The 16,910-nt window shown below is 32.8% G+C and overlaps 1 protein-coding gene across 5 annotated transcripts in view; it reads left to right on the top strand.

The window, feature by feature from the left end:
- The window catches only part of LOC126929014 (myc box-dependent-interacting protein 1), a 136,989-nt gene that overhangs the window by 108,429 nt on the left and 11,650 nt on the right, over positions 1-16,910 (top strand). For all 5 annotated transcript variants that reach the window (XM_050744998.1, XM_050744999.1, XM_050745000.1 and 2 more), the window contains one exon: positions 6,622-6,757. In XM_050744998.1, the coding sequence (XP_050600955.1) occupies positions 6,622-6,757 (136 nt within the window). The remainder of the gene's footprint in view (positions 1-6,621; positions 6,758-16,910) is intronic.

The following is a 16,910-nucleotide window of genomic DNA, read 5'->3' as shown; positions in this document are numbered from 1 at the left end:
ATATAATGAGAATATTTCTTTAATCTTTAATATTTCTTTTTATATTCCGACACGTGGAGTTCCATAAACAGCAAATTATAATTTGTCAAAAATCTATCTATCTACCTACATGACAAATATATTTCTTTAATCTTTATACCTTACATTTAAATCTTCACTTTCGTAAATATATTTCGACACGTGGAGTTCGATAAACAGCAAATTATAATTTGTCAAAAATCTATCTATTTACCTACGTGACAAATATATTTCTTCAATTTTTACACTTTACATATAAATATTCAGTTCTGTAAATATATCCCAACACGTGGAGTTCGATAAACAGTAAATTATAATTTGTAAAAAATCTATCCATCTATTTATATATTGAAAATATCTCTTTAATCTTTATATTTTACATTTAAATATTCAATTCTGTAAATATAATCCAACACGTGGAGTTCGATAAACAACAAATTGTAATTTATGAAAAATCTATCTATCTACCCATATGATACAAATATTTCTTTAATTTTTACACTTTACATTTAAATATTCAATGCTGTAAATATATTACGACACGAGAAATTCCATAAACAGCAAATTATAATTTGTCAAAAATCCAGCTATCTACCTACATGACAAATATATTTCTTTAATCCTTACACTTTACATTTAAATATTCAATTCTGTAAATATATTACGACACGAGAAATTCCATAAACAGCAAATTATAATTTGTCAAAAATCCAGTTATCTACCTACATGACAAATATATTTCTTTAATCCTTACACTTTACATTTAAATATTCAATTCTGTAAGTATATTACGACACGAGAAATTCCATAAACAACAAATTATAATTTGTGAAAAATCTATCTATTTTCCCATCTAATAAAAAATATTTCTTTAATCAATCGAAGTGTAACGTCGTCGCTAATGACCCATAGCCGAAGCGACGTAAAACACGTATTAAAAAAAGCAATGTTCTGATTGATCGGCGATATAAAACGAGGCAGAATAGCATCGTTACAGAAATATCTGACGTTCGTTTTGAAATATGTATGTACCCTCGGTTCGTAAGCCCAGCCAAATCGCACGACCAGTGTACCCATGTTGGAACGTTTTTGGCGAATTTGTTTTTATTTTATATCCACTTCGCCAGAAATTCACCAGTGCTCTATTCTGCTGGTTAAATTCACGGAGAATAATCGTGTAGCATAATCGTACGGTATTTGATGTGCTTGAATTTATAAATAGCGTCGGAGGGGTTCGTTGGATACTAACGTTGTAAGTATAGCACCTATACGTAGATACGTATCGTCAGTCGTCGGTTATCAAAATTGTGACGTCGTAAACGCGAATGCATCTCATTATGCTGTAATTGTTATGGATAAGATTAAATTTAATGGACCCGCTTTACGGTTACTTTCATTAAGTGATACGGACTATAATCGGTAGCCTGTTTTATGTGCGTATGTACTTTCCAAGCAATTAGCGCAATTTCAGAGCAATTTGTAGATTCCTACAAATCGCAAGATTATTATCGTGACTGAAGCTGAAAATTATCAAATTTAGATACGTATTGGATTAAACTTTTAGTTTATTACCCCTGTAGGTGTTACTGGTTTATGGATGGTCCTTGGAACAGTCCTCAGATTTATTATACGTTTGTTCAAATTATTGGGAAAAAGCAGTATTTACCTATCGGAAAAGCTAGTTTTCCCGATATCTTTTAGACCTTTTGTCCACGATACTACAATTATATTATTATATATTATATTAACCCCTTCCCGTACTTTAGCGAGTCAGACTCGCGATGAAGATTTTGGCCCGAACATGAATATCGCGAGTCTGACTCGCTAAAGTACGGGAAGGGATTAATATAATATATAATAATATAATTGAAGTATCGTTAATATATTAGGGGTTAATATATAATATTAATATATTATATATATCATATTATATCAATATAATTATATAATCATGGTCTTTAATAGTCTAATTATTATATAATTATATTATTAAATATTATTATAATATATTATATTATATTAATATAATTACGTAATTGTGGACTTTAACTTAACAGAACAAAATGGACCATATTTAATTCAATAAAATAACGTGGAATAAAAAATGTTGTGTATCTATTATTTCCTTATGAAACGAAAGAAAGTTTTGTCACAACCTAATTGCATTGTACCGAGGCAAAGGTATTATACAAAGTGACTCGAGAAAGTGGAAAAAGTCACATCTTGTTGTTGATTAAAGTTAAAAGACGTGTTAGAGAAAAGGTTTGAATGATATATAATTCTCTTTCTTTTCTTTTTTTTTTTCTGACAGTTTCGCTTGTTTCCTAAACGTAACGACGCGACTTTAAAATAGAAATGCGTATCTTCTGTGTATGAAAGTATCAGAATGTCTCTGTCTGAGAATAATTGTTTTTTATCTGTTATAAAAAAAATGACGATAAAGGAACATCATTACATAAGGTACAATTCTGTGTAGCTCTATGTAGATTGGTATATTTGGAGAAATTGGAAAAAGTCATATATTGTTTTTGGTTACATTTGAAAGAAATATTAGAGAAAAAGATTGAACGATATACGATAGCATATCTTTCTTACAGCTTCACATTTTTCATCGGTGCAACGACGTAACTAAATACCACAGATATGTTTTTTAAGATAGAAATGCGTATGTTTCTACGTATCTTTATCTGTTTTAATGTCGTTTATATTTTTTAATCTGGTTTATATTTTTGCTGTTATAAAAAAAAAAAAAAAAATAACGATAAAGAACATTACACAAGGTACAAGTTTATGTGATCTGTAGATAATTTACCATTGGTGCACATTAGAAAAAATTGGTAGAAATTACATTTTTATTTTGATCGAAATTAAAAGAAATGTTAAAGAGAAGATTAGAATGGTATAAGTTAACACATTTTTCTTTTATAACTTAACATTTTTTAGCAGTGCAACGATATTAAAAAATGCAGAAAAATACAGATATATTTCTTAAAATACAAATTCATATCTTTTCATGCACAACGATTATTCGAAATATTCTGTGTGCGAAAGTATTATTTGTTATATTATTTGTATCTGTGAATAATTTTGTTTATCTCTTATTAAAAATATAACACAATAATATAATAAATAAAACAGCAGATTAGCATAATAAACGAGCTTCATTGCACAACTTTGGGTAATTGTATAAAATTTGTATAAATTGTAATAAACTTTACATAATTTGTAAATAACGTGATCAGTGATAGACGCATCTTCTGTAATTTAATTTATAGTACGTTTTGCAAGAAATTATTTAGAATTTATTTCTCATGTCCGACGCAATGTGTTCGAAACGCTCGAGTTCTCGCGAAACTGACGTTTCTTTGACGTTTAGTTGTTTGTCAAATATATTGAGATGCTGCAATAGTCTCGCGTAAATAGTTTTTTCAGTATTTCGTGGCTTACTACTTGGTCAAAGTTTAAAGATTACGATGTGAATACTTGTTTTAAGCGTAAAATTAGAGCTAAAAATAATGCCACTGACATACCACGTACCGTGGTTGGTTAATACGACGAATGATCGAATAATCAAATAATTTGTTAATCTGTGCGAAGTGTGTGCTGATAAATATTTCGTAGCTTCTATGTTACTTGTGAAATTCGCTTCAAATTTTACCGACAAAATCGCGTTTCGTTTATTCTCATCACTGTTAGTGAAATTTCAAAATGTGTCGCGCTATCGCACAAGAAGTTTCTACAAGTGCTCGAACGCTTTCCTCAATCGCTGTATATATAAATTTAAAAAACAGGCGAAGTATTGTCGAGCACAAAAATACAGAAAAAAGAAAATTTAGAAAATTACAGTAGAATGAAAAAATGTTATCTTTCGCAAATCGACAACGTCGGAAACGATCTTAACTTTGTAATAGAAACAAGTTGCAAAAACAAGCGCAGTCTGTGTCGAGCACAAAAATACAGAAAACAGGGAATTTACAAAATTGCAGTAGAATGAAAAAATGTTATCTTTCGCAAATCGACAACGTCGGAAACGATCTTAACTTTGTAATAGAAACAAGTTGCAAAAACAAGCGCAGTCTGTGTCGAGCACAAAAATACAGAAAACAGGGAATTTACAAAATTGCAATAGAATGAAAAAATTTTATCTTTCGCAAATCGGCAACATCGAAAACGATGTTAACTTTATAATAGAAACAAGTTTAAAATAGAAACAAGTTGCAATAACAAGCGGAGCCTGTCGAGCACAAAAATATAGAAAACAGGGAATTTACAAAATTGCAGTAGAATGAAAAAATGTTATCTTTCGCAAATCGACAACATCTGAAACGATCTTAACTTTATGATAGAAACAAGTTGCAATAACAAGCGCAGTCTGTGTCGAGCACAAAAATATAGAAAACAGGGAATTTACAAAATTGCAGTAGAATGAAAAAATGTTATCTTTCGCAAATCGACAACGTCGGAAACGATCTTAACTTTGTAATAGAAACAAGTTGCAAAAACAAGCGCAGTCTGTGTCGAGCACAAAAATACAGAAAACAGGGAATTTACAAAATTGCAATAGAATGAAAAAATTTTATCTTTCGCAAATCGACAACATCGGAAACGATGTTAACTTTATAATAAAAACAAGTTTAAAATAGAAACAAGTTGCAATAACAAGCGGAGCCTGTGTCGAACACAAAAATACAGGAAACAGGGAATTTTCAAAATTACAGTAGAATGAAAAAATCTTATCTCTTGCAAATCGAGAACATCGGAAACGATGTTAAGTTTACAATAGAAACGAGTACACGTTGATCCATAACGTTATCTGTTATACTATTTTACACAATTTATACAATTTAATTATATTTACTATAGTAAGAAAAAATTGCATCTGCCGTTTACGATTTAAAAATCTCTGTGTAACCGGCAATTTACAAAATAAATGTATATTAATATATACGTTAAAGTATTTTCTTGCGAAAAAATTTCTTTCCACGCTCTACGAGTTACCGGATTAGAAACAAATTTTTCTACGAACCGTTAAACGTTACAGATATTAGGCTACATAGCAAACACTATATACTAAGCTATACGCGCATAACGAGTAATTTCAGACAATTGTTAATTGTCAAAAGAGCTTGTTAAAAGAAAGAAATACATTTTTTATTGATCGTTTGGTATTTTTCGTTCGCGCTATATATTATTCATACTCGACAGATAGCACGGTATAACAGTCGGTGCATAATTAATACGCGTTCTGGAGGATCGGCGCGGTCACGAAACGTTTGTTTGCCCGATACCACTGTCGTGTTTTATTCTTCGTATTCGCTTCCACCAAATCATCCTACAGCTCTAACGTCTAACGTGACTTTCAATTCGTTTGAAAATACGAGCTGCCATTCATCTTTGTTCAGCATTAAGCGTAATAGACGCTAAATTGCAGCAGCCTCGCAATTACCTTGTCACTCGTACCCTACACACTGCGCGATCCATTGGCGTTCATGAAGATTCGTATTGAAGCGAGCCGTGATAAGGGGATCTTTATGAAGATGCAGCGAATTACTCGTGAACCGTTTCAAATTCGCCATCAAAGTCGGCCTCGATTCAAATTTCCTCCGCGAGGCGAGCCATCGCCATCGCCGATGTTTCCTCGACACTGTACGACGCATTGGCGTTCCGCTGCTTTGTGAATTTCACGACGTGCGATCGTCTGCTTGCCAGACTTGTGACAGACGTCGAGTCTGGGCAGAATATTTGTACGCAGAGTGCGATAACGTTGTTAGTCGCAGCTTTCGAAATGACACGCGTACGAGGAAGATGCAAGTTCGTTCATCGTTTGAGTCTCAGGGGTCTTTGAAAAAACAGGGTTGAAAAATGCCAAACAGCGCGATAGCGTTTGTCGTAACACTAGAACTACCGATAGTTAACGCGAAGGTATTTCTACCAAAACCAGCCAAAATGACTGGTCTTTAAAAAATACGTAATAATAGAATATTTTTATATTTGTTGTTTTATTACTTTCTTACAGAAGCAATTTCATGTTACGTAGTACGTTTTTCGTATTATTAATCCATCCGGGACCATGATCCCTAAACGAGGGTTGGCACATTTATAGAATTGTAGAACCAGTCGTTTTGACTGCTGTGGTATTTCTAGCGTTAGCATCTAGCGATCTAGCGATCCATCCGGAATTTTCCTGATAAGTGATATCGCCATATCGAATGATATGCAGCAAAAATTTTGAAAACGTGTGGCAAGTTGTACAAAACGAGGAAACTGGTTAATTGGGGTTCGATAAACAGATTGCAGCACCCTTTTACACTTTGACAAATACCAGTCATTTTGACTGGTATTGGTATAAGCAGCCTTGATACAAAATTATTTTCAGTTTGAATACATAAAAAACAAAATAAAATTTATAATCGGAACCGATTATCCTATGCGCCATGGTTTATTATATATAGCAACTTGAAACGATTATTGGCATTGTATCGAGATTTCTTCGATTGTACTTTGTATATATTTTTCGCGATTATGGAAAGTCAGCGTGCTACGACTAAAACGATGCGTGAAGAGATTAGAGCTTATGGTACAAACTGTTCTTTCTCGTTGCAGTTTCTTCAGAATTTGGGCAAAGTGGATAGGACCGCTGATGACATATTCGACGAACATCTGCAGAATTTCATGAGACAGCAAAATGCCGCGAACAGATTGCAAAAAGAGTTCAACAATTACATCAGGTGTGTTCGAGGTAAGTCGATCGAAGATAAATCAAATTAAAACACCTATTCTATGATTTATATGAACATACGACATTACAAGTTAAACAAACGACAATATTTTAAATCTGTTAACATCAGTTTGTATGGGAGAGGATGCTCGTTAAATTCAAGCGAGTAAAAATTGCGGCAAACAATTAACGATAGATGCATCGTGTGTTCGATGATTAAAATATCGAAGCAATTGCGTTCTTTTTTTAAAACATTTCAGTCGTCGTTATTTTATGCACGCGTGAAATATTGCCGATACCGTGTTACGCATCTGCTGTGAACTGCAGCAGGCAGTAAAGCCGATAAACCAAACATTTGCAGTAAATGCGTACACAAATTATCAGATCTGCGCGAGAAGCGAGCCGTGACCTTGGTTTTCTCTGACCCAGTCCGCCTCGTTCAAACCTACCGCCTTAATGATAATCTGTCGAACAGGTACATTTTTAACTTCGTAAATCTGCAGAGAATTGAAGCACTGCTACTCCTACAACTACGTAATGTGAATTTTGCAGATCGTTACATCGATCTCGTATACGTATAACTGGGATTTCTTTGCTCAGCTGACAAGAGAAACTCCAGTTGGTCATCATTTTTGATCATAGTCTACAAATCGATAATTAATAATCCATATAAAATTGTTTTCATTTTAATACAGTGATATAATAATGAGATATTATGGTGCGACGATAGGTAAATGAAATTAGAGTTAGAGTATATAATTACATCGCATGGTTAATGGACATATTAATTATTATACATTGTTACTACGATATTAAATATACTTACGATTACAATGTTACAATATATAATAATTATGTGATTAATACATAGATCAAGGTTGTAATACCAATGAGTCGGATTTTCCGCTATATTTAATTACGTATTATTTATTAACGTAATGAACAATGATCGCTGTTATAGTTTTATAGTACGGTTCTCTAAAATAAATAAATAAACTATGATATTAAATATACTTACGATTACAATGTTATAATATATAATGATTATGTGATTAATACATAGATCAAGGTTGTAATACCAATGAGTCGGATTTTCCGCTATATTTAATTACGTATTATTTATTAACGTATATGAACAATGATCGCTGTTATAGTTTTATAATACGGTTTTCTAAAATAAATTGATTTATTCCATTGATCTTTCATTTCACGAAACGTAACGACTCAATAGAGGTCCATTTATCTAAACGAAATTTTATTTAACGTCCGATTGACCCAAATTTTGCCGGTTGATTCGTTCGAGTTTGAACCTGAGCCGCTATTATACGAAGGAAAAATAGTAGCGGGGATAATTGGCGAGTTCCTATTATATGAACTGTAATTATGTAAACTGTTTGTCCGCCGACAAGTTCAGATAAAGTTGCAGTTCTACCGCAAGGACAGAACGCATTCACTTGATTCAAAAAATACCGACAAAGTAAAAGTGGAGTTGAGATTATTCAAGAAATGTCAAAGTACTTTTGCAGAATAAATTCTGCATAATTTTCTGCTGAAAAATAAATCGTCGAAGGATTCTCTTTTGAATCATGCTTATCGAAGTAATCGTTCACGGCCTTGATTCGCGTCGAATCTTGCATTACAAGTTACCCGAAATAGCATAACCGGTGAACTAGATTCCGCAGCAATACGAGAACCGCTTTTCCTATAGCGAATATAAATCAGTTTCGATTAACTCAAAACTGGTATTACGAAAGTCTTTGACGTGTTTCTAAACGCTGACTCATAATCGTAAAACGCTGTCACTGGATGTTATCATGGAAGTCTGACGCGCATACTACGTGCTTACGTTTATTATTTTATTTTTCATTTACAACGAACAGATGTTAAATGCTTGGAGACGTATCCATGTGCTACTCTTGCTAACAGTCTCAGTAAATATTTGAAAGTACAGTTGTAATGCAATTGTAACTTCACTTTTTCAACGAATTTTTTTTTTAAACTAATAATGTAGAAGTATGGATTGCTATACAATAAAGTTTGAAAAACTAAAGGTCTTTTCCATGGAACATTGAATTTCATTCGTAAGAGAATCACCAGATTGCAAGTTGCACGTCGTGTTCCAGTGGTTCCAAAAAGATTGTAGCAATCCAACAGTCTTGCTAAAAATTATTTTGAAATTTGAAAGATAATATGTGCGATGAATAATGTCCCATCCCAGGCTCATGAAGATTAACGTAATCCCTGTCCCAGTTGATAACTATATACATATTTTTAAACATGATTGATAGCGATGGTAGGCTAAAATTCAGCAAAATGTTCAAAAGGGACATTAAAAAATATCTCTATATTCTATTCATTTTAAAGTAACTAAACAGGAAAGCATGTGATATATACTTTTCTTATATATATGATCGATAGTGATGGTAGACTGAAATTTAGCAAAATGGTTCAAAAGGAACATTAAAAAATATCTCTATATGCTATTCATTTTAAAGTAACTAAACAGAAAATCCTGTAATATATACTTTTCTTACACATATGATAATAAGGAGAATTATATATGAATTTTATTATACATACTTTAATTATAAATATTATATTTATACTATATTCTATTATATTTTAATTATATACTAAATATGTATAATAACATATTATCAGCCAGAGTATAGTTCCAAGATGCTAAAAGTTAGAAACCTAGAAAGATGCAGACTCTTGAATTTGAAAGGTGTTTGGATGTACCTGCGTATAGGTAGTTTTGGATCGTCACCAGTATTTGTTAATATCGTGTAAGACAATTTTTTAACGTGATTGCATCGTACGTTTTTAACAACTATTCATTGGTATATTATTTAAATCACGTATGCGTGTGTAGCGAGCACGTTTTTCTGAAGAACCATAATCACTTGACCTAATATGGAAATCAAGGACGCTTGTCTATGTATATAAGCCTTGCACTTCAACGAATTTCACGATACTGTCGGACAGCGAATTTTTCTGCAAATCCATATTCCATACTCTGCTAGCCTAAGGGAAGATCTGTGCTGCCAATAGATGGATATTTTATATTGTATATTTTTGCATATCGTAACGAGTTCTGGTTCAAGGAAGAGGAGAGGAGATGTGCCTTGTATGGAAAATGCTGGGAAGCGTTGTATAGAGGACTTGTTCAAGCACTGGAAGGAGGAATGTTAAACGATAGACAGAATGAATTTGAGGGTCGAGGAAATTCTGGAAGAAAATGCAAATATGTAAGCAATAAGGTGGTTGCGGAGAATAGAGAGGAAGTAGGAGAACAGGAAGAAAGACGTGAATAGAGAGAAGTAGAAGCAGAAGACGAGTGTGGAGAAACATACAATTATTACAAATATAAATGCAAATATATAATAAATAAAGTACAAGTAAAAAGAAAGAGATAGGCAATGGATGAATGGATGAAGTGTAACCAGGAGAAGGTTTACATAATGACAAAGCATTTAGAAATAAAGTCGATGGATAACCAAAGGATTGATGTAGTTTTATGCTACTATAGTTCTGTGTATGTTTAGTGTTAGTTTTGCTTCATATTGTCTGTAAATTATACGAAACCGAATTTAATATGGCTGAAATAAATAAATAAATAAATAAATACTGCGTGCATTCTGCGTTTTACCCTTAGTTTTACTATAAATTAAATTAAAATATAAATACCTGTATATATTTAAATAACCATAAATTAAATTAAAATAAATGAGAAGGATGGTCATTTAGTTTCTGTTTCTTAAACGAGGTACAGAAATATTTAAATTTGCATAAATATCCGGGGTCGATTCACCTGTACCTTTAAATTTACTATAAATTAAATTAAGATATAAATTTTAAAAAATGTATAAAACACATGTGAAATGTGCAAAAATATATAAAATATCCAAAGTAAAGTGCTAAACAATTTATGATAGTTATGAGATTAATGAAAGAAAATAAATGAAAAGGATGTTCATTTAGTTTCTGTTTCTTAAACGAGGTACAGAAATATTTAAATTCTCATAAATATCCGCGGTCGATTCGCAACAAACAGCCTAATTACAAATGTTTGCATCCTTGTTTATGCAGCGATCTTTTTCATTCCTCTTGGTCGCTGAAAACGACACGAGAAACGATTTTCGCATTATCGATAGCCATATAACGCGATTCTATCGGAATACAACGACCTCCAACCTTTTACCCGAGTTTGCTCTGGTCGAATCAATTTCTCTCGTAGGGTTATTCACCTAGCGAGGTAAATCGCCTCGTAAAATCAAACGTTTCGAGCTGTGTGGTCCAAATTGTCTGCTATATATCTCTGATAGTCGTAGCCTGGAGAAAGTCAATTTCTGTACAACTGTGCGTACGTACTATGCCGCTTGAAAAAGCCGTGTCGAGTACTCGGTTTCGTAGGGTTGCGTACGTTTCACAGGTGAATGAGGGCTGGATGAATAACGCAGACATTGAATAACGACCGTGCTTTCTGCGCAGGCCCTACGCAATACTCGTAGCAACGTCAATTGTTGAGAGAAACGGCCCTGATTTTAACTGCGTGTCTCGCATCTCTGGACGAGATATGTCGCGACGCTACGGCCAGACATCTCGCGTCTGTTTTCCAATATTTCTGGCCGAATATGATTTTTTACAATTCGGTTGATTTTTATGCGTTTATGGTAAATTTCAAAAATGCAAGAGTATAGAAAACGTACATAATAATAGAGAAATGTATAAGATATCCACTGCGCTAGTGGATACTTGGTATGACACCTAGCAGGGAAAATAAATTTCTGTTTAAGTATTTTAAATTCTATTCGCAAAAATATGCATTTGCTTAGATATCCGCGCTCCGCTTACATTTCTCTGTAACATTTCCTCTGTTCGGTGTCACTAGAACTGCTAAATCCATCAAAATATATATTTTGTATTAATGGTTATACAGTGGCTAAATGATCATACGTTTTTTTAATTTTGTGGTTATTCATGCAGCAAGTGTTTTCACGAATATTAAAGTTAGCTTTTATTAAGATATAGTAGAATTTTATTTCTGTATGAATCTAGCAGGGAATAGGCAGATTCGTGTAACAAAAGTCAACTTAATCAACTTGCAATTAGTCAACGTAAGCCCTATGGAATAGTTCAGTTAATATTAATGGGAGTTTGGTCCATATGAGTAGATTGCACCAAACATTTGATCATAAATACGCGATATTGTTTCAAACTGGAAAATTTTGAAGTAGATTTTCGATCACGATAATTGCTAATTAATTGGACTCGATTCTTTAAGCAAGGATTCACGCGTGACAATTTTTATAAATATTTCCTAGACTGCATACTAGTCATACGAGACCAGAGCTTTTTAATAATAAATGTAATTCTAGTTATGTAAATGTAAAGTTAATAAATGTAATATAATCAGTAAATAGCTTTAATACAAAATTTATAAAAACTACTTGATGTTGTTACACAAGAATCATTTTAAATATATATTTTGTAACAATATATAGTATAGAACGATGAATTTGAACAATTGACACAACGTTCATAGTAACATGAAATTAATCGAATGTTTTGTAGAGAATAGCACGAATAAAATAAAGTATGAGAAGTACATATTATCGTTTAAATAGCTATGAGTAATGCTGATCATTTATTTCACCATACAACTTTAATTATGATCATCAATGTACTTGAACAATAGTACAAGTACAATAATACTTGTACAATAGTATTGTACAATAGTACAAGTATAATAGTATTGTACAATAGTACAAGTACAATAGTACTTGTACAATAGTACTGTACAGTAGTACAAGTACAATAGTACTTGTATAATAGTATTGTACAATAGTACTGTATAATAGTATTGTACAATAGTACAAGTACAATAGTATTGTACGATAGTACAAGTACAATAGTATTGTACGATAGTACAAGTACAATAGTATTGTACGATAGTACAAGTACAATAGTATTGTACGATAGTACAAGTACAATAATACTTGTACAATAGTATTGTACAATAGTACAATATTTGATATTTTGTTTTGAACATTTTGTTTACATTTTTCTACTAAATTATTAGATATTACTATTTATTTTATTATAATTATTAGATATTATCTATTAACTTTTTCTCCTCTAATTTCTCCAAAAATATCTCGGGTACTAACTTCTGTTTTTACTGTAATCCACATATGTGCAATCTATCGTACAATAATAATCAGCGCAGGCTGTGATGATTCAAATTGACAGGAACGTGTACGCTAAATAACGTATCGCTATGATATTATTTAGCTCGTGTCGCTAAATCTGTATGATAGTCGTAGAAAGTAATTTTTGTCCAAAAACTTATGAACGAAGTATCTCGTATTATTGCAACAAAAAAAAAACCGTGGAAAATGTTTCGTTTGTAGCAGAAACGACATCGAGTAAGAAAATATATCTCGTGCGTAGATGCGAAAAGTTTAATTATGCTGTTTCGAAATACTCGTCGATTGGAAATATACATGTTGTCATCTGGCTGATCGTCGCTAAGATGATTCACGTGTTTGTTCCTCGTCGCTCTTAAGTCGTCTTTTCCAACTGACGATAGCAAAACGAAGAATTCTGTATTACAACGAAATACAAATTGTGACATGTAAATAGAGTGATATACATGCGCAATGAAATTTAAAGAAACGCTGAAATATTTTAAGTTACGTTCGAAAGGATTCGCAAAAGTATGAAGTTGAGAACTGTTGGGATATCAAAAGAGAATAATACGCTGACATCTGTTTAACCTTGCGTGGTCGCAGATTTAATACGTTCGAGTATTCCCGAAGAGCGCTGGGAAGCTGAGGATTAAATTTTCAAACGAAGATCTACGTTCTTTTATCGCACATTCTTGCAGCTAACGTCGCAGAACGTCTTCCATTTCCCATTACCTAAACATAGATACGCGCGTTTTTCACAGAAGCTATTCCAACGTATGAATTTTCAACGATGATATCACAGATCATTGATGAAAAATCTATTTGCATTGATAAAGATTACGAATGTATAAGGTACGTTCAACGAGTTTGGAAAGTCGGAGCTCGTGGTGCACAGGAGGTCAGTGAATTGTAACATAAACGTTAGATCTAATCTTTAATCCTTTGCACTTCTATGTCGAGTCCCACTCGACATTCTTTCAGTTCTACCTTTCTTTGTGACCAAACATCCTACTGAACGGCACGCACATAATACAAACAAGGCAAATGAAATACCTAGGACTCCACTTAGATACGCAACTCACATGGAAACGGCATACTAAATCAATAATAGACAAAATACAGACAAGAAGAATGCATTGACTAACAAGTCGAAAATCCAAATTAAGCATAGAAAATGAATTAAAAATATACAAAATGATCATAAAACCAATCTGGACGTGCGGAATACTACTATGATGAACAGCAGCAATGAGCCATATAAACAAAATAGAGACAATACAAGCTAAGATTCTTAAAACGATAGTAAACACCCCATGGTACGTTAGAAACGAGGACATGCGGAGGGACCTGGGAATACCAACGGTCAAGGAAGAAATTAGCAGATACGCGGAAAAATACAAAGTAAGAATAACAACACACCCAAACCGGCTAGCTGCGGAAACGATCAACACCTCAAACATGGAAAGAAGACTAAAAGGGGAACACTCAGCAGACCTCACAAAGGGTATAACCTAGCAAACGCGAGGATGGTACCCCGCTGGGGGTAGTCAAACAATTAAAAGATTCTTCCAAATGTCCAAATTGGACAAATTGAGAATGTAAAGAATTAAATAAAAAAAAAACCTTTCTTTGTGCAACGTGCGAAAGAAAAGCAGGATTGCATAGCAATAGGAAGGAAGATATATCATACACTTAAAAATTACAAAATACAACAATAGTATGAATAAAATTGGTATTTAAGTGTATTCGTTTCTTCATTTATTTATTTAAATCGACTTGCTTTTTAGTTGAAGTAAATTTCAAATAAAACACTTAAAAGCGTTGGCAGCTGCTCTGAGGTAACGAAATTGAAACAAAATTCCGAGTGCAAAGGATTAAGAAACGTTTGAATTTGAAAGGATTCTTGAAATATCGCTTTTTTCCAAGGAACCAGATAAAACGTTGGGACGTAATTTATAGTGAGAGAGAAATCTACGCGTGTACTCTACGTATCAGAGATATATCTTTATCGCATCGAATAAATTAACTCGCAGTAACAATGTAATTAAGAAATAAATCTCTTAATAAATCTCGCTCAATTTCTCTACCAAAGATCAAGAGCTGTAGCAAAAAGATGGTAAATTTAGATATAAACCTACAAACTGTACGACGTTGCTAATGGCCTTGGATATTGAAGCAACGTTAAAGAGAACAGAAAAAGCGAATAAAGTAATGAGAATGAAACGCTGTTATAATTATGGGAAAGTGGAAATTTTAGAAGAAGATCGGATATTTGCAATTGTTTTGCTGTATATAAACGCTAAGAAGCAACTGCAACTTTGTCGAGTCTTGTTTAAGTTTGTCTATGTAAGTAGAAGCTGTATTATAAAAAGTCGTAACTTCGATGTTAGTCGTAGGAGTATATTAATATTATAATACTAAATACCAAATAATTTACTAACATTTCTTAACCGTATTTCGTATAATTTTATAATCGTACGCAAGGAGCATTTGTTACGTGTTCGCATATTTAGAAATGTTTCTGACGATGTAACTGAAATTGTACTTTGTCCATAGATGGAAGATATGTTTTTACCTGAAACGTTACGTATCATTCGAACAATAATTACAATTTATTATGTATATTATTATAATTATATGTCATATGATGATATTAATTTAAGAACGTATTACATATATTTTCTATATATTTCTGCCATATCAAATTCTACCGTGGCTGCAGCAGATGCAACGGTTTTCAAACATATTTCATTCGCATGATCGCAATCTTCGACGACCAGTATCATTTCAGGCTGCACAAATGCTACCTATGATGGAGTAATTTAGATGCAGATAAATTCAAGTAAATCACAGCGGAAACAAGTTGCATATCAAGAACGAACGACGTGTACAGCGTCGAGCACTTTGAACTTCTTGTTTTTCTACGTCAGTGGCGTAGTCTTTCTGTTGGTGTACTCGAACGAAACTTTTCTTATTCCTATGATTTTACGTAATGTTTTATACAAAATAAATATATCGTTTGATATTTTCTTCCGCAAGGATGATGCTATGTATTTAGCATGGTATTTATATCACGTGATCGCGATTATATCAATACTTTCTCCGCTAAAATTAAATCTGTAATCAAACGTGTCACTATATCATTAGATCTACCTATCATTAAATTGATCTATAAACAGTTGGCATAGAATTATTTTTGAAGTCTGCAGTTTGAAAATTATACGCTTGGTGCTAATTTGACAGGTAAATTAAGCCTATCGGCATAATCGAGTTTGTCTACTGTTAGATCAACCGTCTATTATTAGATCTATTATTATAGCATAATTAACGTATTGACGTATTACCGTGTTTAGGACAGCTGCGTTCTCCCGGTTACATTTAGCAGAATGATGCGGGCTGTTCAATTATCTCGAGTTACTTTTCCAATAGCAAAATTGAACTCTCGGGAGTCTCTTGTGTTACTTTATCGATACTATGGTAAATTTAAAAATACGGTGCTTCTTGCATATCTTGTAATCTTTATGTTATATACAGTATATACAATGAATAATTATAAACTCAACGCTATTTTGAGATTCGTCATAATATTAAAACAGAAACTGACAAAACCGCTTATGTAATTTTACATTACAATATAATGCGAAACTGAAGATACAACAAACCGAAGCTTTCTTCTTTCGAAGCTTTTTCGAAGCAATTTTCTCCTAAAATTGTGTTTTCGCTTGTGAAAATATGAACTCAACGACGTTGATTTTGTTACGTTCTCATTCGATATTTAGCGGAGTTTTCTATGTCTTTGACTATTTCATTAATCCAATTATTAGGTACACTATCCACCAACTTATTTAAACTCTCGTTTCGAACGTCCAGCCACGCGGATTTTATTGCTTTTTTAAGTTCAACCGTATTTTCTACAGATGGTTTCTCCTGATCGTAAAGCTTTGTCGCTAGAATTTCCCACAGGTTCTCGATCGAGTTCA

Source organism: Bombus affinis, chromosome 2 (assembly GCF_024516045.1).
Source record: "Bombus affinis isolate iyBomAffi1 chromosome 2, iyBomAffi1.2, whole genome shotgun sequence".
Taxonomy (NCBI): domain Eukaryota; kingdom Metazoa; phylum Arthropoda; class Insecta; order Hymenoptera; family Apidae; genus Bombus; species Bombus affinis.
This window is presented reverse-complemented; position numbering and strand designations above follow the sequence as displayed.